We start from the raw sequence: 13,540 nt of genomic DNA, 5'->3' as shown, positions 1-13,540 counted from the left end.
ATGTTGCCAATATAATAGAAAACAGAGTACCCAGTAGAAGCAACAACAACAAAAAAAGAAAATTTGTATGTGAAGTGAAGTGCACTGTTTAAAAAAACACTTAATTATTCGATGGTTATTATAAAATAACATTTTTTTTGGCCTCATATACTCGTTATAATGATTATAGCTATATAAGACAATAATGCTAGACAGACTATTGGAGTTGCCCTTTGCATTTGAAACACTCTTGAATGTATGTGGTGCTTTTTCATATTGAAATGGTTGGGAGTAATTTAGATTCTTGGGCAGAAATTATAGTTTTTCATTTATGTAATCTTATATCTATATGGAAACTTGTTTTTTTCTATGTGAATTAGTCAATGAATTATAATTCAATTTTGGTTGTAACAAATTTACCCACAAAGCATGAATGTGCTTTGACTCCTCTTGACTCTAATTTATTTTTTTCGTTCAAACAGGCACCCTTTATCTTCTAAGATGGCTAGAAAATGTCGTTTCATGAAAAAACCAAAGTTAGGACCAGGATGTCAGCAACCACAAACGGCTCCACCTCCGGTCTCGACTTCCCACCACAATGACTTTGGAATTCTCCCAGACAGTGGTGATAGTGTCCCTCCAACTTCACGCCCATTCCTTCTGCCGCGCAGTGTACCAAGGCCTGCTCCACAAACGAGCACAAATAATATTCAGAACTCAGAGCCAAGCCATGTAAACTCCGTGGATAATGCCAATGATGTAGATTCTGTTGATCAACAAGTTGATGACTCCTTTATTGATTCTAGAGCTCAAAATCGCAAAGGACGCAAGACTATAGAGTTTTGAGAAGTCAGGATAATCGGTAATTTGTTTAATAATTTTTATATGTTCAACATGATTTAGACTCTTGTTATGTATTGTGATTCTCGCATGCTATCCACTACGGATACACATAAGGTATTATGTTTGGCTTATAGATTCCGATGGCACAATCAAGCCGGCAAGACTAAGCATGAGGGAGGCTATGGAACGGCCTAACGGTAGAAAGATCATGCTCAGGTTCAACAATGCAAAGCAAGCAATTGAAAACGAAGCTGGACTGTTGAGTGGCGTGCTTGGTCTGCTAGGATCTGACTTTGAAAAATTTCCTATTTGTGAGGAAAGTTGGCGTAAGATTACCACTAAGGACAAAGTTTATAACAAATGTGTGAAGGTAAAAGTTTATATCCCTTTTGAAATAAATATGCTTATTTTTACAATTTTTGACAAATTATTATTATCTATATAGCAAATTTTCCACTTTGATGAAGATAGCGAAGGAACTATCAAGAAAAATATTTTGAAAAGTATGGGGAAGTCTTGGAAGAAAATAAGGCTGAGGTTGTATAATGCTTATTTCGAGCCAACGTTCATGACTGAACAAAATATTGAGAACCGTCCGCCGGGAATTGATCAAGAGCATTGGAGATGGTTCCTTGACTATCGTGCCAAAGCTGAGATGAAGGTAATCTAGTAGATCATTGGTACACAGCAATAGTTTTTATGTTGTGTTGAGTCTTTTTAAATCAGTTTCTAATCGCCCTTTGCCTCTAATGGACCAATAGGAGAAGTGCAGGAAAAATGCGAAGAATCGATCAAAGCAACTATATACCCACACAGGCGGTTCAAAAAGCTTTGCACGACGGATGGAAGAAGATGTACTTTACATTTTGTTATTCATTCTTTGGACTATTTCTGTGACTTAAGGTTGCCTTGATTGTGTTAATTACGGTAATGGCATAAAATTTGTTGATACAGTCGGAACAACAAAGGAGAATAGTCGGTAGAGGAGAGTTATAGATCAAGTGCACAAAAAAAAAAAGATGGCTCCTATATGAATGATGAAGCAAGAGCTATCAATGTAAGTACTACTACTTATAATTGATCAATAAAGTTAAGACCTCTAGTAGTCTACTTTTCTATGTTATTTTGTTTTTTTACCTCTTTGGTGAATGGTTTACTCCCCTATGTCATAATGGACCAAGAGACCTTTACAATTTCTAATTCAGCTTACTTTAATTATCATTGCAAATTTACCTGTTATGTTTATAGACATTTTGAACTTCGATATAATTTGGAAACAGTTGGGGTAGAATTTGAATGATTGAGTTTCATTTATCCCTTACTTCTTTTTATAGTGGTTGGCATCCTATGTTGTTATCTTTTGGTGTGTTCTTGACATGAGATGGACCCATCAACATATTTATTGTATTTGCTAATTCGTGTCTGTAGGAAAGAATTGAGGAGATTAAGCAACATGATGAGTCATCTAGGGTGTTGTCTCAAAATGATTCCATCGCTCAGGTTTTCGGAAAAGAGAAACCAGGTAGAGTACGTGATGTGGGTTTTGGACCGACTCCTAGTTAACTCTTCGGTCTAAATTCACATGCGCCTGGCAACGGAGTCCAACTAGAGGAGACTCAGAGGAAACTACTTGAACTGCACGCAGAGCTGAAAGGCGAGAAGTTGAAGAGGAAGGCGATGGAGGATGAGGCAGCAGCAGAGAAGAAAAAGATGAAGGCGATGGAAAGTGCTCTAATTTATCTGTTTCAACGGCAAGGTGAGGAGCTGCCACCAGACATTGCTGCAAGGGATGAGTTTCGTGGAGTGATAGAGTGAAAAATAGAATATTAGGTTTGGAGATATTTTGTATTGAAGCAAACATTTTATTGAATTAGACTGAGCAACTCTTTGAAAGAGATTTCTTTTTGTTCGTATTTTGATGGATATATATTTCTTGTTTTGCTTATATTTCAATTTTGTTTTTGCTACAAGTTTAGATTCTAAGGTTAAAAATATTCACTCTTAAAATAATAAAAAATATAAAACGAATTTAAAAATAATTGAATAATATTTTAAACCAATTATGCGTGTTTTATTGGAAAACCCAAATTTTTATTTTTTTTAAATTTCACTTAAATTAGCGGCGGTTTTAAACCGCCTCTGTTTTGGTTCAATGAGTATAAAAACTATTATATCTGGCGGCGGTTTGCAACCGCCGATATCCCTGACAGAGACTATATTAATATTTAGCGGTGATTTGAAACTGCCGCTAAATGTGCGGAAACTTGGACACTATGGATAAACATTGCGGCGGTTTTCTAATGAAGTGCTGCGAAATTTTGATTTAGCAGCGGTTATACCAGCGGTTGCTGGAAACCGCCACTAAATCCAATCCCGGCGCCCATTCCCGCCTCTCTTGTAGTGTCATCTAGCCTAAGTTTTCAGTTTTCACAGAACATTATATATTAAATGCAAGAAACTTAAACCAAACATTGGCCAATTCCTATGTAATGATCAAAGCAATTTAATTAAAACCAAGACAGCCCCTCAAAAGCTCAATAAACTCTAGGCTATGCTTCCTCCAAGTTCCAATATTCACTATTTCAAACCCCAATTATTTATTCACAACCTAATACACATTTATAACACATATATACCCACTTTAATATCCAAAACATAAATTCAATAAAATTAAAATGGAATTATGGTATCTTCACCTTACCCAAGCTTCACATAAGCAAGAGTAAATGTTTTTCTCAAGCTAATTGGATCCTAAAACATCAAAGAGTAAAGAAATTCAATATCTCCGCTTAATTTTCCAAAAACTGGGGAAGAAAAGGCTGAGGTGAAATAGCAGGTTACCTATGAAATTGTTCCAGTAGAAATGTAGAGCTTGACGCGGTGGTCGCGTGGCCGCAAACGGTGCGGCAATCGGAGCTTGGATCGGAAAGTTATGGCATTCGGAAGTTAACGCAAGGGTTTCGTGCCCTTCTCTTCTCCTCTCTGCATTCAGCTCCGCTTTTGCTGCATTTTGAAGAAGAAAATGAGCTTTGGCTCATTTAAAGGTTGGTCCGGTTGGGCCCACGGGCTCGGTTTGGGCCGGTTCAACCGGTCCGGTCCGTTCGGTCCAATCTTGGGTCGAATTTCTTGAAATTAGTGTCAAAATTCTCGTTTCGATGAGCTCTATCCTAATTTGATATAATATTTACATTTCTAATCTTCTTTATTAAAAACTAATTTATCGACTAATTATTTACTAATTTAACGGAGTTTATATATTAAGTTAAAGTGTTGAATTGACCGTTGTTAAGTGACATGTTGATGACCAACTCATCATTTTAACTTAGCAATTATACATTTTTCATTAGGAGTTAACTATAAAAATGATAAAATAATCATATTGTCTCACCAAAAATAGAATCCAAAAAATTTTAGGAATCAATAATTTTTAGTAATTTTATTTTATATTTAGTCAGTATAAATACTAAATTATTTTTAATAAATAAATTTTATTAATTTATATGTATAAATTTTAACAAATATAATGTAAACGGTATTAATTTATATAGGTAAATTTTTTAGCTAATATATATACAAATTATATATTTTATATGTATAAATTTTTATAAATATAAATATAAATTATTATTAACCAAATACTAATTAAAAATAATAATATTTACTGAATTAGTTACCATTATACCAAAATGTTCATCTTTGGTATATTGACTCAATATTGGGAAGGGGTGTTTTGCCGCATTGTGGGTGTCAGGTTCAACACGCTGGGGGCATGGTGATAGGGCGTCAGAGGCATGGCAGGTGCTGAAAACATGCATGGAGGCGTGGTGAAGTGGCTTGCAGTGACGGTTGGCACAGCCCTGGCAACACGCAGGGAGCGTGTTGCCTCTGAATTCTAGCAGCGAAGCAGAGTCTTCGCTCATTTTCGAGGAGCCTGGAGCAATACGGGAGGGCATGTTGCAGGTGGTCTGCATGTAGGGGACAGCCTCTTATTCCGGTAACCAGCAACCCTCAAAGAAGCTCTATAAATTGAGCTTCTGGGGACCATTTTCATCCATAAGTGTTGTTGTTGAATGCTTCACAATTTTACCGTGAGAGAAGTTGAGAAGCTGAAGAAGAGTGTTAGAGTTAAGGGTGTTTGTGTTGTTGTTGAATGCTTCACAATTTTATCGTGAGAGGAGAAGTTGAGAGACTGAAGAAGAATGTTAGAGTTAGAATTGCTTGAAGGAAAAAAATTATATAAAAAAATTATTAATTTGTAGTGATTAAAAATGGTACGTAATTATATGGCACTCGAAGAATATATCATCAATTATTTGGATCATCTAATTTATGTAAGTTCATAAATTTTATTATTTTATGTATTTAAATTAAATTTTTTTAATTTTTGTTATTGTTAGTATTATATAAAAATATAATATTATTATTTTAGTATTATTATTTTTTAATAATATTTTCGAATAATATTTTTAGTTGTGTATTATAATTATATATTTTGTTTTATATAAATGTAAATATTATTTACAGGTTTTTTTGGAATATAAATGTTATTTATACTTATTTATTTTCGAATATAAATATTAAAAAATTGCAAATCCAAACTGATCCAAATCGCTTGTAATCGGATCGAATCGCATCGAATTTCCAACAAAATTTCATCCAATTCAAACCGCACCGCTTCGGATTGGATGATTTTTTAACCGAACCAAACCGCACCGCGAAGACCCCTATCTACAACCCTGTCTCCTCCTCATCCGGTCATTCCCTCGACCCTAACCCTAAAACTCAAGCCACGTCAGCTTCGCCTCCGCAGCAGCAACTCCATCAATTATCACAAGACCCCATCAGAGCAAATGCTGCTTCCCGCAGTGGTGGTCTCAACAAAATGACGTGCTTAGTTTCCACAAGCTTCGCTTTTCCGGTACGTATTTCTCTGCCGCGGCCACCACCCCCAATCAAGGTACTTTCACTTTGTAAACTTGTCTGTCTCTTCGAACCCTAGCTTTTCTTTCAAAACGGCTTATGTATTTATTTATTTATTCACTCCCTCTATGTTTCAATTTAATTTTGAATGATTTTTGTCTTCAGGAAGTGCAGCGATTAGAATCTTCTCTGGTTCGATTTTCAAGCAGTGAAACTGTTACTGCAGGTTAGATTCTTCTTTTCAGGGCTATGCATTGTAACTGTTTGTGATTATATCTTGCTTATAGAGGGTTTAACATTGCAATGCTCATGGCTTGTTTTTTTCATTTTTCTCTAATAATAATTCATGCAATTTGAAATTTATCAGGTAACATTAGTTAATTATCAAATTGTGTTCAATTTTAAATTTGGGAGCCTATGTAATTTAATTTGTTGGAATGCCCATGTTGGATTTTTGTATGAGAATTAGTCATTATTATAAGGGTGGAACTGCCGAAGATATGTTTACTGCTGGTTAAGTAGGACTCGGATTTTACGTAGCATAATAACTTTGGTACCTAATTTTAATAAATTAGTACATTGTTCTAAGCTGCAGGTTAGGTTGGGAATTTTGTCCCTTTGGGCATCTCTAAATGCTGGCAAATTAGTCTTTGGAAAATATTTTTTAGTTTATGGTATCCCAATCGTAATTTGTAATGATGAGTAATGAGCTTTTGAGGACCAAATTGGTTGTTCTACCTCTTTATTTGTGTGGTAAATATTCTGTCTGATGGTAGATAGAGGCAGAGTGCAGTTGTAGCTAAAGTCACTTACGATTAATTAGTTAGTTGTTACAGGTGGTAGCTCCTAACAGGTTCAGTTTGTTAGGTCTATGTGCTAAGTTAACTAACAAGTTAAACTTGGAAGCTGACTTGTATATAAGCTAGGATTAAACACTGATTAGGTAAGAATTCAGAATTCATATTGAAGCTTCCCAAACTCTGCTCTTGAATATTCTCCATCCTCACCACCTTTCTTTGCTTCTCAGAAAAGTTTTGTCACTGTAAAATGGTATCGAGCTTGCAATTCAAATACCTTGCAAGAGCAAGCTTGAAGAGAAAGGGATTTTGGAATGATTCAATTAATTCAGAGAGTCAAAGCTATATGCAGTATATATAGCTGTACAAATAGGAAAAATTAAATAGCTAACTAGTGGTGTAGGATTTAAATCTAACAAACTAACTAACCTGCCAGCTATACAAAACAAACTCTACAGCTATACAAAGGAAACTCTAACAGATTGCTATTTTGCTGCATTTTAGTTTCATTTGGCAATACAAAGTATGCAGCTGTATTATGTTACAGTCACTCTCCCCCCTCCCCCCCCCCCCCCCTTCTCTCTCTCTCTCTCTCTCTCTCTCTCTCTCTCTCTCTCTCTCTCTCTCTCTCTCTCTCTCTCTCTGTGTGTGTGTGTGCTTGTTGCTGCAAAAAGCCTTAAACATAGTCATGCAGCAGGTGCAAGTATATGGTATATGGTAGCTTGAATGTCAACATCAGAATTACACCAGGCAAAATTTGGAAGTTATATTTAAAGCAGAGTTTGCAGCATCATGGTTGCATTGAGTTTGCAGCATCATGGTTGCGTTTCGTGTTTTTTTTATTTATTTATTTACTGTGTGACAGGATATATTTTATTTTCAGCTCAAAAGACTCTTGTTGCTTGCAGTTCAAATCGTCACATTTTATCCGTGAAAGGAAGGTTTCAACATTGCTTCATGTCATGCACAAGATTTATATATGAATCTTTCTCTTATAATATGAATAATGTACAATGCATGGAAATATTTTTATGTGGTTATTGGGTAGGACCTGATGATGATGATGGTTGGGGATTTGTGGAAGCTGTGATTAATCAAATTACTTGATTTTGTTTGTTTGATTTCTTCTTTTTCTTCCTTTTTTTTCTCCCGTAAGCTCAATTTTGCTTCGTTCATATCAATTATCAGATGTTTTAGTAACAGCCAGGAAGCTGAGTACAACTATTATTTATTTGTAAGTTTACAGGTTAAAGCCTTAAACAACTTTGCTAAAAGACACTATAAGAGAATACATATATTACTTTGGTAAGTGTAATGTTGATGTGAGCGGTTAAATGTTACTTTGGTACTATAAGACTTATTTGGTTTTGAAAATATGACAAGATACTAAAAATAAGATACAAATGATAGAGACAAAAAAATGAGTGTTTTTGTATTTTGTTTAGTGATAAACTAGGATAAATTATGAAAGTATAATTTATTTTTATTTTTTTCATTTAAAAATTTTGGGGAAAAAAATTTAATAATAAAAAAATATAATTATAAAAAATTAATAAAAATAATAAAAAAATAAAAAATAAATTGTGTTACTTGTTAATTGTTTTTATATTTTTTTTGTTAGGATAGATATAAAATATACTAATTCAGTGTCTTTGAATACAATGTTTTTGTCTATGTTTTATCTATTAAATACCATTTTATGTTTTTGTGTTTCTGTTTCAGTATTCTGTGCCTGTAAACAAATGCAGTCTAAGATACTTGATGAAATATGATATTTGAAAATAGTTTATAAGATATATTGACCCTAGTAAAAAAGTACGAACTAATTTTTGATATAATATTGGTCACAATTAAAAAGTGTTTATTAACACTATACTAACAATTGTTCAAACAGAAATTTGTATACATGAACTAAAAGTTGTGATTTTGAAAAATAAGGAATTTAGTTTATCATTTTACAAACTCATTGATCAAATTAATTCATTAAGCTAATTTCATGTGCAAGTTCATGGAAATTACCTCTGTAGCAAAATATTACTACAGAAAATGTAAAAGTGGAAACTAATATGCTAATTAGGTCATTAAATTAAGATATAGGTAATCGAGATACAATGAGATACCACGTGCTATAACTGTAACAATTCTAATCTGATTTTCTGAGTCTCAATAGGGTAGGTACTTCACTAAATTCCATGGAATATTAAAAATTTTAGTTAGGTGAATACTTGTCAGTAACTAACAGCGCAATAGATTGCAGTCTAGTGAATATGCTACACTTCAAATCGCCATTGATTTGTTGCTACGCTGCATATAGAATATAGGAAGCGTTTTAGGTGAGGCAGGTTTTTGTACTAAAAGTTCAGTATATCAGTTATTTACATCATTGAGATATATTGTAAAATATTTGAATGGTTCAGATAAATAGATATATAGATACTGTGATGACTGATTTAATAAGGTATATAATAGGACTCTAACCGTATTTATAGATGTAAAATTTTTAGTTGTTTGAGATGGTGTTAATGTCCAAGTTGGTGTAAAGTAATGGTACTTCCCAGTTTCTATGTAACTGACTTGGCAAGCTGTACAGAAGCGAATGCAATGGGCTGTAAGTAACATCTTATGTATTTAACTCTGTATACTTGAAAGGGAATGGATTTTTTCAATTGTTAAAAAAAATTGAGACTGTAAAGTGTGATTTTTAACTCTTTATTGTTTTCTCTCTCATATTTATTTTTTGTCCTACTTATAAAATTAATGGTGAGAGATTACACTTTACTCCCTCAATTGTTAAAAAAATTGAGAAGATCCATTCCCGCAATTATGCTACGCTGTATACCAAAATCAACCATCAGTATAGAATACAGGTTGGAATACAAATACACATTAAAAATAAATTAAACCAACACATATTTTTATATATAAATATATTGATGGTTAATTTTAGTGGCTGATTTTGGTATACAAATAATATTTTTGATTATGTTCTTGTATACAATGTTTTCTCTTACTTTAATGTGTTGTTTTGTTTATCTTTTCTTCACGTATTCCTAGTTATATCATTGTCCTTCGAATACTATGTATATATTTTTGCTTTTAGGTGTCGTAATACCTCACCACCTTAGATTTATGACTATAGCGTAAGGTTTTGTGTGGTAGGATATTACAAGTTCCCATGACAGAAGATGCACGAGAAACTACATTAGTGCACTTTTTTAAATTTGAAAGACTAAAATGTAGCAATTAACAAGTCAAAGACTACTAAATCAGTACAACTCGCTAATCCCAAAAATTAAAGTAGAGCTTAACTCACTTTTTACGCATTCTCAAATATTCTTATATAAAAAAATTTAGTTGTGTTAACTTATCTTTATCATAAATTGATACTTGATTATATAATAGATTGATAAGTCACAAGTGGATCATTATTATTAATGTGATAATAGATAGTTATTGGTCTTTATTTATAAAAAAAAATCAAAGTACTTAATTATAACTTTTTGATAAATCAATCATTGTATTTGTGAAACTCTTTTTTGGGCATCTAATTGGATTTTGTGTTTTAGTCTCATTGTCTTAATTAATCTACAAAAATTGATTACCATTTTATTTAAAATAATGACAAAAATAATATATTTTATTTAGCATTAAGATAGAGAATTTTACTTTTAAAATAATTTTAAATAATTAAAATAGTTATTTAGTAAAATAAAATATGTTGTTTTTTTACACTTGTTCAAAATATATATTAATATTTTAAAAGTATAAATTAATTAATGTTAATTCAAATATAAAATAAGTTAAAAAATATCTTGATATTTTTTTATATTTAAAAAAATTATAAGAAGTTAAGTAATTGTTTAAATAAAAATATTTTATTAAAAATAATAATTAAGATATTTACTTGTATCATATTTAATAATATAATTAAATATAGTCAATTTTTAATTGTTAAACTCATCATTTCTTTCTTATTAATTTTGACCATAGGAAAATGCTTCATATAACATAAACGGAGTCATTATAATCATAGTAACATAGCTGACTTTCACCACACTGTGGTGCCCTATGCCTATTTCTAAAGTTACCTAATATCATCTTTTTAAACCTTTGCTAAGAGTTATTGTTATCTTTTAATCCCTCACTACATAACAAATAGACATAATACTACCTGATCGTATTTGGTATATCCAATTTCCACGAAAGTACCACGTTTCCTAGAATATAAATGTGCTATATATATGGGGCTGCTTCTCGCAATGCTCATGCTTAATATGCCAAGCCTTTAATATTGGAAATTAAACGAGGAAATGGTAGGATTTTTAAATAAATAAAATAAAAAATTTATTATTATATACAATTTTCAGATTATTTAGTATTTATATTTTTAAATTCTATTATTTATGTCGTTTATACTGCAAACAATATAAATAATAAAACTACATCACTTATCTACGATATTAACAAAATATGTATATGCATATCATGTGACAAAAGGATCATAGATAATCTCGTTTACTATTGTAACAGTAAAAAAATTTATGGTTATGTAAGTATAGATCCATTAATTCCATATCACACATCAATATCTATCCTCTTCTTTTCTTCTTACAAATTGCCATAAGCGAGTGTATATCGAAATGCACACATGAAAGATGGTGAGAATGAGGTATGCTTTGATTGTGTGCGTTCTATACTAATGCGAACTCATTGTATGAAATTTCTAGTTGACTTTAAGAACCTCATATTTATCGATGGAGCTCAATGTTGAGGTTGGGAATATCGGAGAGTGTGTTGGACCTTTAAACTCCAGGCAGCATGTTCTATTAAAAAACGACGATAGTTCTAGAGGTTCGGCACCGCGTGCACAACCTCATATCTAGCACCTTACTCCAGTCAACTATATAGAGGAGGACTCTGAGTTGGAAGAGGAATAAGTAGTTGAGACAAATACACGCAAGAGGATAAGTAGTTGAGTCGATTATATAGCCAACCAGACAGATGATATCATCAGTCATAGGACAGACATGCATCATGTACATTTATGCGATTTGTTTGAGTATGCATTTGTATTGGTTTGTCTAATTGCTTATTTGTAATTAACTGTTACTTGTTCTATATGTTGTACTTGCTATCCATAATTGTGCTTTCCTTGTATGCTTTGTATGTGTGTGCAACTGAGAGATTTCTTGTGTGGTGAAAGTGTGACAAGGGTTGTTCCACCAGTGATTCGGAGGAGACAGAAGGCGGGGTGTCGGGTTAAAGATTGAGTTAGGACCTAACTACCTTAGACAACCACCCTAACTTATGGTTTAGTATATTTCATTAAGTTTAAATCTAAGTATCGGAGTTCTAGGATTGCGTCTAGTTTTTCCGGGACTTTATACATTATGTACGTTGGCACCTTTACCATACTGAGAACTCCCAATTCTCATTCCATTCATATATTGTTGTTTTCAAATGTAGGACGCGAGACACCGCACTGAGCAATCTGGGGACTCTTGGAAGTGAAGAACAGTCTTAGGACTCGGTGTTTGTATTTAGTTTATGTTTATATATGTATATAGATTCTCCACCTTGTGTATATTATGTTTTGTCTCTCTTAGAGGCTTACTTGGAGAAACAGGTGTTTTGTCATATATTTCGGGTTACTCTTGGGATATATATATATATATATATACATATATATATATATATATATATATATATATATATATATATTTGTATACTCTAGCCGGCCTTTGTTTTGCAGGCCGAACCTAGAACTTGATAATTGTATCTTTGGAACTCTGATCTTATATATACTTTATCTTTTCCGCCCGATCTTATCTACCTTTCTACGTTTATCTGATTATGAGTGATGCATTTTTCTGTTTGCTTTTCGTTTAACTTTTTCTTCAAAGCTCTTAGATATTTTCCTTTTTCAATATATCTATTACGTATTTTTACTTTTAGAGGTCATAACGTCTCATCACCTCTGATTTATGTCCTAGACGTAAAGCTTAATGTGATAGGGTATTACATGCTTCTCCCTCGGTAACAACTAACAAGCAATGGTATCAAGATGATCAGAATTTGATTTCATGGATGTTAGCCTCCATGAGTTCAGAATTTACGCCTAAAATGGTTTCTTGTGCATTTGCCCATGAAATCTGGACGAAGATATAAGAATATTTTGAAAAATCTACCAAATTTAGGGTTAAGCAGTTCAAGAATCAATTGAAGTCAATAAAGAAACATGGTCTCTTTGCTAGTGATTAATCCACAAGATCAAGCTTATTGCTGAATCCATTGCCGTACTTAGCAGTCCCCTAACATCAGAAGAACACATTAATTTTTTTTTGGAAGGTTTGGATGAAGACTATCAAAGGATTGTTAGCATTATGAATGCTAAACTGGAGATTTATTCCCCGCAAGAAGAGAAAATCTAAATTTGACTCATGTAGAGTCGGTGGATAAGCATCGAAAATCTTAGACTTTGGTTCCTCAGGCTCACTTTACGCTTCATTTCCTTCAATTCCAAATGGTAGAGGTACGAGGGGTAGAAGAGGTCGAGGTGGAAGTCAATTTTAGTGGGGAGGTCGATCTTTCTACTAGTCACCGAGATCACAGTGTCAGGTATGTGGCCACATTGGATACATAGCTTGACACTGCTTCCAAAGGTTCAATCAAGAGATACCTCCTCCTTCTCAACCACAATCTCAGAATGCAAGATTTAGTCAATCCAATTTTACCTCTTCAATCACTTCCCAAACCGGTTCACGTTCATCCACACCTCCACCTCTCGTGCCATCATTCCACAACCCTGCGACTTATGTTGCTGTGCCATCTTCGATTACTGATCCTACTTGGTATCCTGATTTAGGTGGCTCATATCATGTGACACCTGATCAGTATAATCTGACTTCTGGCCTTGAGTATACAGGTCCGGAGCAGGTTCATATTGGAAATGGAGGTATACAGATTTTGCATGTTGGAAATTCATATCTTTATGCATTGTA

The 13,540-nt window shown here is 33.1% G+C and overlaps 2 protein-coding genes across 4 annotated transcripts; both read left to right on the top strand.

The window, feature by feature from the left end:
- The first annotated feature begins 991 nt into the window (after positions 1–991).
- On the top strand, positions 992–1,724 carry LOC107617339 (uncharacterized). The gene is made up of 3 exons (XM_021111490.2): positions 992–1,192; positions 1,268–1,483; positions 1,584–1,724. The coding sequence occupies exons 1-3, from the start codon at positions 992–994 to the stop codon at positions 1,722–1,724; spliced, it is 558 nt and encodes a 185-aa protein (XP_020967149.1).
- A 3,830-nt stretch (positions 1,725–5,554) lies between these two features.
- Positions 5,555–7,676, top strand: LOC107617340 (uncharacterized). 3 transcript variants are annotated; one of them, XM_088498443.1, is made up of 3 exons: positions 5,555–5,779; positions 5,908–5,968; positions 7,423–7,676. In XM_088498443.1, the coding sequence occupies exons 1-3, from the start codon at positions 5,705–5,707 to the stop codon at positions 7,644–7,646; spliced, it is 360 nt and encodes a 119-aa protein (XP_088354569.1). In that variant the 5' UTR covers positions 5,555–5,704; the 3' UTR covers positions 7,647–7,676. The 3 variants fall into 3 exon arrangements, 2 of the variants coding, with proteins under 2 accessions (XP_088354569.1, XP_016174570.1); XM_016319084.3 differs by having other exon boundaries at positions 7,405–7,676; XR_015899429.1 differs by having other exon boundaries at positions 5,699–5,779; positions 7,448–7,676.
- Positions 7,677–13,540: the final 5,864 nt, after the last annotated feature.

Source organism: Arachis ipaensis, chromosome B9, assembly GCF_059453495.1.
Source record: "Arachis ipaensis isolate K30076 ecotype BB chromosome B9, ASM5945349v1, whole genome shotgun sequence".
Lineage (NCBI taxonomy): Eukaryota > Viridiplantae > Streptophyta > Magnoliopsida > Fabales > Fabaceae > Arachis > Arachis ipaensis.
This window is presented reverse-complemented; position numbering and strand designations above follow the sequence as displayed.

Excerpts from the sequence above, each read along its gene's own strand:
- LOC107617339 (XM_021111490.2), top strand. The coding sequence starts at position 992 with ATGAGGGAGGCTATGGAACGGCCTAACGGTAGAAAGATCATGCTCAGG. Across the intron at positions 1,193-1,267 it reads TTTATAACAAATGTGTGAAG|CAAATTTTCCACTTTGATGA; the intron begins GTAAAAGTTTAT and ends TTATCTATATAG. Across the intron at positions 1,484-1,583 it reads GTGCCAAAGCTGAGATGAAG|GAGAAGTGCAGGAAAAATGC; the intron begins GTAATCTAGTAG and ends ATGGACCAATAG.
- LOC107617340 (XM_016319084.3), top strand. The coding sequence starts at position 5,705 with ATGACGTGCTTAGTTTCCACAAGCTTCGCTTTTCCGGTACGTATTTCT. Across the intron at positions 5,780-5,907 it reads GGCCACCACCCCCAATCAAG|GAAGTGCAGCGATTAGAATC; the intron begins GTACTTTCACTT and ends TTTTGTCTTCAG. Across the intron at positions 5,969-7,404 it reads CAGTGAAACTGTTACTGCAG|GATATATTTTATTTTCAGCT; the intron begins GTTAGATTCTTC and ends ACTGTGTGACAG.